The sequence below is a fragment of the Cylas formicarius genome, unplaced genomic scaffold (genome assembly GCF_029955315.1).
Source record: "Cylas formicarius isolate icCylForm1 unplaced genomic scaffold, icCylForm1.1 PGA_scaffold_9__14_contigs__length_23061073, whole genome shotgun sequence".
Classification (NCBI taxonomy): domain Eukaryota; kingdom Metazoa; phylum Arthropoda; class Insecta; order Coleoptera; family Brentidae; genus Cylas; species Cylas formicarius.
Window position 1 is genome coordinate 3,336,092 of NW_026844365.1, and position 10,958 is coordinate 3,347,049.

Below are 10,958 nucleotides of genomic sequence, written 5' to 3' on the forward strand. Positions count from 1 at the left end.
TCTTCGTCCATCGATAGCGAATTATTTTTTATCTCATCAAGCCGAATAAGTTTTAAAAAAAAAACATTGTACATGTTCGTTTTCCTTTGTATTTAAATTATATTCCAGATAGTTTACGTTAAGCATTGACAGCGTCATCTGTCTGCCGGAAACCAAACTTGGAACAGTTTTCACACAGCCTTCTGCTGAGCATAGGGGGTGGTCTAACATTTTCGCAGTACGCTGTAGGGTGCCATCTATCGCCCGATGGACGTCTGACGTACTTTAAGGCAAACAAAGGGTAGCGCTCATGCGCGGTATCGCGAAATTCCAAACTCGAACGTCGACCGGTTAGACGGTGACCTCGCGCATTCGAATCAGGTTGAGATTCGCAGTTCGTCGATCTCGAATCGGTACATTATAAAAACGTTAACGATTTTCTCTCGCGGCGTCCGCTGCGGTGTAATTAACCGGGACTCGTGTGACCGGACGTGGCTCGTAAACAAAACCAGGAAGCGATGAGGCCTCCGTGTTAAGCGATGGATTTTGCGGAGACGATGAAGAACGTGCTGATCAAGGGGCTCCAGCAGAACGAGATGCCCGCGGGCTCGGGCATCGGCTTCCCCGGCTACGTCACCGAGAAGCTCTACATGCTGCTGCAGCTCTACCTGCAGAACAAGAGCTGGAACCCGTCGATGGAGCTGCTGCAGTGTTTCAACGAGCTGAAGGAGTCATCGGTGCTGCCCAGCGCCGCCTATTTGCAGTGAGTAACCTAGTGCGCCCTACATACAGTGAGTGCCAATAATAGACGGAGATTCTGTTGAAATTTGACAATGTTTTTTGGTCTCTTGAGATGCTCATTAAGTTACCTTGTTGTGGAAAAAAAATGTAAACATTTTTGTTGCTTGTCGCTGAACAAAGTTCGTTGATCAATTTTTGGCAAAAATTATCCTTGGTGCCTTGGAAAACAAATCGGTTCTTCACGGGGGTTTGACATGTCGTGGTTTTTGTGATGGAAAATTACACTTTTGAAGACATGGCAGATATGCATGTAATTTATGGTAATCATTATGCAGGAACTCCATCGGCAAGTTCCAAATAGTAAAACCTTGGAAAGCCTAGACTGTTGGTTAAGGGCAAGAGGTAAATTTCCTTGTTTGTCGTGACGTTTTTGACGATAATATTATTCTGGAAGTTTTGCCATTCCCACAAATGATTGAGGCTGGCCGAGCTCCCCAACAGTGCATGGGTCTGCATTTGGAAGGCATTAAATGTTTGACAGTGGTTGCTGTTGGCTTTCTGCATTTTAATTGTGTAGAAATAAGCAAGTACTTGGTTAGTTTTAGCTAGACTCTGTAATTCTGTTGGTGTTGCTCATATATATATTTATACTAATATTTAAAAATTCACGAAAGACAGAGTACAACGTGGCAACAATGTCCTAGTGTCAAACATTTAACCCCTTCTGGAACTGTGAATCTTACTTAATAATTTTAATCTAGTTAAGGGCTAAATTAGCTGCTTAATAACTAAATAACGTTGTGAGATTTCAACTGAATATCTTCTAAACATGTACCTTAAAAGTGTCTAGCTAATGGGTTGTTAAATATAACCCAAAAATTACAGATAATTCTCTTTTAACAATAGGGATATGGTTTTGTAAGAAATTCCCTTTTTTGAACTTCATGGTGCTATTATAAAGACTAATGGCAAGCGGGCCTTATTCCTAGTTTTGAAAGAACTCTTCGTATCTTTTGAAGTGGGTAAATCTACGCAGAACACTCCGGGAAGATTTTTGACACTTCGGTCACAAATCTTCCTAAAGCTTTTAGAAAACAAGAATCACTTAATTAAAACCGTTATGAAAACTTTTATACCTTTGAATTCAATTCAACGATGCGTTTCATTAATACAGTTGGACACGATACCTTTGAATTTATTTCAATTATTCGTTTCACGAAATTTATTGGGCACACTGCCAGGATCATTCGCTCATATGGTTGACTCTTCTTGTTGGTCACTGGCCAACCTATGTACTCTTCTCTCAAAGTGTGACGTATTTTTTTATTCGAACTATGTATGATATAATTATGAATATTTTAATATTATTATATTATATTCTAACATTATTTTCGCTCCATTCGCGACACTACTCATCACAACAGCGGCTTATCTGGTCTCTTTAAGTTGGACGTCGGTGGTGCCTGTTTTTAGGATGATGGCGTCGAGGGTAACGCTGGATTCACAAGGACGTCTGATTTTGCGTGAAAACGGCAAGATCGTGCTCCCGTTCGAGCATTTCGCGAACGCGGTCATGCTGAAGCACATGAACGGGCCGCACGGGTTACACCTGGGCGTGGAGGCGACCGTCAGGGCGGTAGTGGAGTCCTACACGATCGGCCGCGAAAATTTCGGCATGGAGAAGGAGTTTATCGTGGAGGTGGTGCAGAATTGTCCCAATCCCGCGTGCAGGTACTACAAGAATCAAATCGAGCTGACGCAGAAGACTCTGCAGCATCTCGCGCCGAGTTACATGACCGACAGGCCCCCCAGCGCTGACGTTCGCAACCGTAAGCGTTTTGGAGCTCTTTTTCTTTTGCTTTTTTTGTATTTGGTCACCATAGACAACATAACCTATGAAAGTAATGTCCCAATGTAATTTTGGCCACTCGTTTTGGCAAATTTAAAATATATAGCGATTAAGTAGTTCTGGAGAGTTTTTTAGACCGTTTAAAATTATTTGCAGAACAAGTGTACAAGTCTTAATAGTTGCTCGGAATTTTGACCCGTTTTCGACGGCAAATGTTTTCCAGCATTTTTGCACCAGTTTTGTAATGTAGGAGATCATTTTTATTGTTTTGACGTGCTCGTGGCAGTGGAAAGCCACTAGTGGTGGTGGAAAGTCGCATAAAATTCATGGGACAAATGATTTGTGACCATATCGAAATAAATTTTCCAATCACAAGACCATTAATTTGCTAAGTATAGTTACCGGGTCAAATGAAAATTCCAAATATGTACCGGAATCGTCTCAATTAACAACATAGTAAAAACGTCGATTTGGGATAATAATTATATTAATAATATATTATATTATATATATTTAAAAAATTTCCTTTAAACTTTTTCTAATTGAGTAATATATACTCCATACACCGGCTTAGATCTACCGTGGCCTCTTCGCTTCTAAACTCACTAGCAATCCGAAATATGAATCCTAACACTTTCAACACACTGTTATAAGTTTGATTGATATGGTTAGCGAACGCAAGCTTAGTGTCAACCGAAACTCCCAAATTTTTGGAGCCATCACTTCGTTTTTATTTTATATTGCCGAGAAAATAATCAAATCAAAATTTGAAGATCCCTGTGAACAGTCATCTCAATTACAGATAAATTTAAATATAACAATTTACCCGATATACCATACTTTACACTTTTTGACTTATTCGACCTTATATGAATGTATGTTTTTCCGATTCATAGTATCATTTAAAATTTTGATCTAAGGCCATTTGGAACAAATAGTATCAATATTGAGTTCTGTTTTTTTACTTGTTAAACCTTTTGGAAGGTGTTGTGCATCAGGTTTCAATTTTTGAATTTATGCCTGCACCTTTAGGACCCTGTATAGTTGTCCATTTCACAACATTACTTGAAGTTTTGGCCTAAGGCGATTTTGATCAAATGGTATCATTCACAATCTCTGCTTATTACTTATTAGACCTTTTGGAAGGTCTTGATCTTAATTCAATATTTGCCAAATTTACTGCTGGAGTCTCAGTCAGATCGTTGAACCCGCAGATTTGGCAAACCAAGTCGCCGGCCTGGATCCGAAACAACCGAATCCGCAGCTGATGGAGCGGCCGAAGTCGGTCGCCCCTCCCACCCAGCAGGAGATCGCGGCCGCCCTGATCCAACAGCAGAGCAGGGTGCTGGCTCAGCAGAACCTCGACAAGCTGAACGCGAACCTGGAGAAGCAGCGCCACCAACAGCAGTTGCAGCTGCAGCACCAGCAACACCAGCAGCCGCCTCCGCCGCCGCCGCCGCCGCAGCAGCAGCAGCAACCGCCTCCCAAGCAGCAGCACTTCGAGCTGCCGCTGATGGACCACAAGCTCACCGACTTCCTGCGAGCCAACCTGGAAAACTTCGAGGGGTTCGGGGCGGCGAACAAGGACCTGCTGGCGCTCCACAACGGCGCGTGGGCGTCCCCCAACGCGGGCGCCGCCTCCGGCGACGAGAAACGCATCACCGAAGGCGGGCAGGAGAAGATCGTCCGCGCGTTCGGCGAGGTCATGAAGAATATGCAGCGCATGAAGACGTACGTGCGACCCGCCATGTGCAAACCGTATGGCAAGCAATCGGAGGCTCTGCAGAAAAGTGAGTGTTATTGAACTACTTCCCGCGCTCCCGCCAATTCCTGTCGGTACATTTGGCCTATTTCCTAGTCCTATGTACCCAAAATCTTCTTTGGTACATTTGAACTACTTTCCGTTCCCCCATAATGATGATACGCCGAGGTGAGTCCTGGAGAGCCCCAAGCTGAGGCTTTCGGACGCTGATTCTAGAAGCTTTGATCTTATCTGACCCCCTTTCTCCTCCGCTCGAACATAACGATCCCGCTTTTGGATAAATATAGTACGACCACGATTTTTGTTATGTATGCGCAGCTCTCATGGACACGATCCAGCTGATCCAGTCGTTGCGCAGCTTCCTGCCTCCGCCCCACATCCAGGTCAGCTCGTGGAAGAACGAGGACAAGCACCGCTACGAGGAAAACTAAGACGTCGGTCACGCCCGTCCTCCCCTCTCTCTCACTCTTCTGTCTCTCTCGCTCGCTCTTCTCATCGGTCGGTCGCACTCCAGTTCCTGTTTTTTTATTTATTTAACCGTTCTGGGAAGTATTATGACGTGTGATATTTTTGTTTTTCGTGTACTTAATTCGTTTCGGCAATTTTTTTTTTCGGTTCCAAAAGTCTAGTCAGAAGGAAAATGAAACGTTTGAAATTTAGCTGTGATATTTCGAACTCCGCGACGAAAAGTGTCTCTAAAGAAAAAATAAAAAAGAAAATCTCGTTTTTCCGCTTGGGTACCGGCCTAAGGGTTGCGGTAAAAGGTGAACCGCCTTATATACTCACGCGTAGCTTTCTTCTTGCCGTAGTAACGCTTTGTTTTTAGTTTTAATGTCAACTGTGCAATGTTCAATATACTCATTTTTTTTATATACGTAAGTACGATCGTTTCGTTGGCCTGTTCCGAAGAAACAAATTAAAAAAAAAAAAACGTAGAAACAATGACCATCAAGTACTGTCATGTCCATTTCTTGTTACTTTCGAAAATCGATGAAATCGAATTTTTCGAAAGTATCGACGCTCGTATAAAAATTTTATATCTCGGTAACAGTAGGTCATATGGGATCGCCGTTGGTACAGAAATGATCACCGTAAAAAAAAAAATTCAGTTTGTCCGTTCTCCGTTCTCGTCTTTTGGTTTTTCCTGAATTACTTTCGAACCGTTGGAGCTACAAAATTAAAATTTGTCCCCACGTAAGCTTATAAGCTTATATATCAATCTTTTTTTAGCGATTTTCGACTGTTTTTTGGACATTGCTATGAAACACGAGAAGTGTCTGAAATTTGAAGCAATCAACTTCATATTTGGCACATATATGCAGCTTTTCCCCGTGACGGAACCTTTTGGTAATGGGGGGGCTGGGGAGTCGGGAAGTATTCTAAAAAAATTAAAAATCGCGTGTGCAGGGGTCTACAAAAAACATTTTTCAAAAATCATTTACGAGACCAAAAAATTCTTGAAGCAGCTATAAAAGTTTTTCAAAAATGTACCGGGTGCGTTGCAAATTCAAAAAACTGAAAAACGGGTCCCCTTATTATCGGTTATAACTGAAAGACTGTACTTCGAGTGTCAGTTTCTTTTACATGACGCTGTAGCCCACATAAACAGTTAAAACTATTGTATTTAAGGTTTTCACCTGTTGTAAAGGGTTTTCAAGATATTAATTGCTATATTCAAAATTAACAGGTATCTTAAATTTGCAGCTATCGACTTCAGATTTGGCATAAGTCCACACCCGCATTTCATCTGCTAAAAAAGGATTTACGCAAATCTCGGAAAAGTATTTTTTTAAAATTTTGGAAAACATTTTTTGATATATTTTGACTTCCAGAAAAAAATCGTTTTCTCGGAAACATTTGTTACGAACATTGTTTGAATTATATACAGGGTGTGTCGTTTATTGGTAAAAAATCTGAAAGACCCTAAAATTTTCCGTTTTTGTGGGTAGATTATATGCGATAAATGAAAAACTATTAAAGATGTGATAATTTGGTTTGAGCAGTATCGTAAACTGTGTCGAAAGAGAGTTTCAGTTGTCTATCATACAAGGTCCTCGAGATATTTGAAAAAATATAATTTTAAATGGCAATTACCAGTACAAATTTAAATATTCACCAAAGTTTGCCGTAACTTTGAAGTTCGACGACATGTGAAAGACCTTTATACAGGGTGCGTGCACAACAAAATTACATCGGTTTTGCGAAAGTTCTATAGTGGTCCCCGCGAAGCTGCTTCTTTTGGAAATAAAAAGGTGATTCGCGCTACTTGCGAGGAACTTGCGCGGCCCAGAGACGATTTTTCGAAAGCAATCGTGTTAATGTAGTGAATAAGTTACGTGTGTGTGTGTGGTAAGATAATTTTAAGGTAAGTAAATACGATAGACTTCTGCTTGAGGTTAGGTTTGAGGTTACTTGAGATTTTGAAGACGGGTAAACTTTACTTACGTGTGACGTCAGCAGTAGTTGCCTCTCACGACCTGTGACGATTTTAATTTAATTGTCACGTGCAATGCCTCCTTGTTCCTTTGAGTTTTATCGATATACATGAGGAAAACGACAAAAGGATTCCACAATTGCGATATATATAAGTATAAAACATGTTTTATACGCGTTCATAGAGTTAAAAAACACCAGGTATGTTATGCTGATTTTTTGACAACACGTCACATAACCTTAAATATTCCCTAAACAGTGAGGAAATCAAATAGGTCGGTCTGACAAAAGTTACTTTTGTTTTACCACCAAATCCAAAAACGCAACAAAATTCATGATGTTTTATTTGAAATTCCAATGTTGATCTATATAATCTAAAAATTTCCTTAAATACAAAGAACTAGCTTTGAGAAAATTAAATGGATCACGTTTGATTAATGATATCCAGGCATATTTTGGAAATATTTTTCACTTTGAATGTTAGTAGGTAGATTTACTCTTCTTTGGTGATAGCGTCAAATGCTCTAATTGTGATACTAAATTTTAAAAAAGGTCTAATGATTAAGAGGTCTTCTGCAGCAGACAGAACACAGCAGGTTAGAGTAGAATACAATTCACCTGGGCATTCTTCAGGATGCTGTCCTAGGCCCGCTACTATTATATGTATTAATTCGTTACTAGGAAATAAAATACAAGGCCTAATTATATCATACGCTGATGATACAGTTTTGGTTTTTACTGATAATACTTGACAGGAAGTTAAATCTAAAGCAGAGTGAGATACTGAAATGATAAAGGATGGGCTAGACTTTTCAATTACCAGGAACAGGGTTTTAGATTGTATTATATATTATGTTCTGTGATAATATTAGTGGCGCCATCTCAGTCGTACTGTAGCAAAAATCAATAATGGCGTGTTTGCTTGTAAAAAAAAGTTGTAAAGAAGGAAAAGATATATTTGAAGCTTTACTTTAATATTCGCCCTCTCAACCAATGATGAATCGAATTTGTAAGACCAAGCTGCCTAATTCGGCGGATCTTCTAAAACCTGAACTTTGCGAAAACGTCCACTAAAAACTAAAGTGTAGATTAAATAGAAATGAAGTCTATTTTAATAGAATCTGAACTTGACACAGGTCAGAGTATCTGTTAGTGCGCCAATGAAGTTGACAAATGCGCAAAACTGTAAGTCCAATCCCCGAACCTAGGCGCAATACTATCAAAAATGAGTTAACTAGAACTAGGTCTGGCGGTGTCGTCAAACCTGTTAAAAAATTAGATTTATAACTCTTAAGGGGAAAAATGTAATATATATTATGTTCCGTGATAATATTAGTGGCGCCATCTCAGGGTCTTACTGTAGAAAAAAATCAACAATGGCGTCGTGGCTTGTAACCAGGATTTTGTATTTTATTAATGGCTTTTAATTAAATGGAGTTTTCCCAGAGTGTGGCATTTTATTGGATTTTAAACAATAATGCAAAGATTTATGAGGTGAATAACATTAAATTCTTGGTTGTCATATTTGACAAAAATTTAATAGCTTGGTTGTTTAGGCTGAAAAACTTGTGTACAAATTTTATGAATGTAAAACTCTTAATATCTATCTATAAAGCGTTGGTTAAGTCTATTTTTAATGGGCTATAGTTTTATGGGATGGTCTGCACACTAACCCACTTGAACATCAGCGGACTTTAAACTGTGAATATGTTTCACAAGGTCAAAGTCGAACTCCAAACTGTCATTAATTCAGCAAATCAATATTAGTGTCGCCCACAAGAATGTCGACATCCCCATCCATCCTACTTACGATGTAATTTTTCAAATCATCAACAAACAAGCGAATAGAACCCTGTGGCGATCTGTACGAAGCATTAATTCCATGTTTTATTTTATTAATTTCTAAGCTTATTCTACTTGCTACAATGTTGGATGTTTCCAGCTTGTGTGTTGACTTTATAAACACAAGCACTCCATCATTTCTATTATTCTGACTAAATGATGATGTTCAACAACTCTGCTTCTTTTACACTAGCCATTTTTACAACCTTAGTCAATCTTGCTTCAACACAATTGACACACTTTTTAATCTTTGCGCGACTACCACCACAGTTTGCGCATGTTTCATATTCTTTGTGCATTGACTACTCTTATGATAACTAACTAACCAATTCGGAGAACACTCTAGAAAGATTATGGACCCTCTGTTTTCTGTCCTTTTTATATAGTTCACTTTCAGCGTATCCTCTTTATCTATAAACTTTGTCTGTTTTTTTATAGGATGTTCAATCTGATCAGCATTTAGATTTCCAGTGTAATTTAATATTTTTATCCGCGGGGGCCTTAGCTTAACTTCCTCTACTTCGCAGTTCTGAAGATTTTCCTGGACACTTTTCTTCAGCTTTTCCATGTCTTCCTTTGATCTACATCTTTCCGGATGCAGTTGTTCTAATTTTTGTTGACACCGATACTTATATCTGCTGGTTATCTCTTTAGCGGTTATGTTTGCGTGGGTAGGTTGCACCTGAGTAATTTGACTGACTTTTTCTTTAATCATCCTTAAGGAGATTAATAATTTAATCCCCACTTTGCATAAGTTGATTCTTAGCCTCAAGCAAATTATGGAGCAATTCAAATGTTTCGTGCTTTGAGCATTTTGGGCAAAAAAATTGAGGTTTTCGTTCTTTTAACTGCATAACTTTTATCTCAGAAGACGCCAATTCACCACATTCTTTACATCTGTGCGTCTCTCTCTTATTTCTATAGTTTTTAGATATTATGTTATTTTGAACCATCCATGCAGGCGGTCCGCCCGCCGGCACCCACAAAAAACTTTATTTTAATTGTTTTGAATATCACTAAACACGTAGAGACGTGGCTGTTTACAGACTTAATAGAAACTAATTTTTAACGGATTGTGACAATGACTTTTTCAAATTTCATTAAGTTCTTATCTACTTAAAACAAAAGTAACAATTTTTGAGGATTTGGGATTCTGTTTAAGGCAATCTTTTTGCAATATCAGTCTACCCCTTAGTATAAGAAACCTCTTTAATTACAAAATATTTGTAGGCCAGTTAATTATGGAAAATTCTGCAATCAAGGTAATGCTTGTTAGATTTTTGCACATAGAGATCGTTTGCGTGACTAAGCAAATAATAATAATAAGTTTTCATTTTTGGTACGGTCGCAGTGACTTTCACTTTTCGTCTGCCGCCTGGGCGACGAGTTTCGCTATCTCATAAGCCAACAACATACACCTCGAGCAAAATACAAATCAATACGGGGCGATTCTGGCAAAATTAGAGTACTATGTTTTTTGTTTGACGTTTCGGTCCAATGTGACTGTCCTCCGAATAAAATAATCTAAAAATTATATTTAACAAACAACATACAACATAGGATAAATCTTAGCTAGACAGTTAGAGTCAAAGTGGTATCTAGAATTTTGTTTTTTCCTCATTAGTTTTTGTTAATTGGAAAAGGGCTTGTTTTATAACTAACTAAAAACTAAAAAACTAACCAAAATAAAATGTATATAAAACGACTCACACACACGGAAACAGTGGTTCACAAAACAATTAACACAAGGAAGGGTAGAATTACACATTGAATTAAAATAAAGAAGAGAGTTATTCTTTTTTATTATTTAAATGCGCTGAAATATATTTACTAACATTCTTGGTGTCTGTCTTGGCATCTGTCTGTCTATGTTTCCGACAACTGTTTAGCTATCGATTTCCTGACTCTCTCTCTCTCTCTCTCTCTCTCTCTCTCTCTCTCTCTCTCTCTCTCTCTCTCTCTCTCTCTCTCTCTCTCTCTCTCTCTCTCTCTCTCTCTCGCGGTCATTAAAAACTCTAGCCAAGTGCGTAGGTATTGGTACTTACAGTTACACATCAAGTACGAACTAATAGATAAAATTACGGAATGTATAGCCAGATAAGGCTACAGAGGGAACGCGACCTTGGTTCGACGTACAGGGTGGTTCATTTAAAATGTTCCTATCCCTTATATCAATATATTTCGTTAAATACGATACGGGAAAAACAATTAAATACAAAAAGTGTTTGATCCTAAGTATATAGTAAGTACATAGTGTTTGAGAAAACTGGAAGTGATTATTATATAATGCTTTGACCTACCTATGGCCTAAATATATATATATATATATATATATATATATATATATATATA

At 38.6% G+C, this 10,958-nt stretch overlaps 1 protein-coding gene across 1 annotated transcript; it reads left to right on the forward strand.

Moving 5' to 3' along the window:
- The first annotated feature begins 348 nt into the window (after positions 1-348).
- LOC132707732 (uncharacterized) lies at positions 349-5,235 on the forward strand. The gene is made up of 4 exons (XM_060679662.1): positions 349-742; positions 2,194-2,549; positions 3,784-4,359; positions 4,650-5,235. Exons 1-4 carry the CDS (start codon positions 519-521, stop codon positions 4,760-4,762), a joined length of 1,269 nt encoding a protein of 422 aa, XP_060535645.1. The 5' UTR covers positions 349-518; the 3' UTR covers positions 4,763-5,235.
- The last annotated feature ends 5,723 nt before the right edge of the window (positions 5,236-10,958 follow it).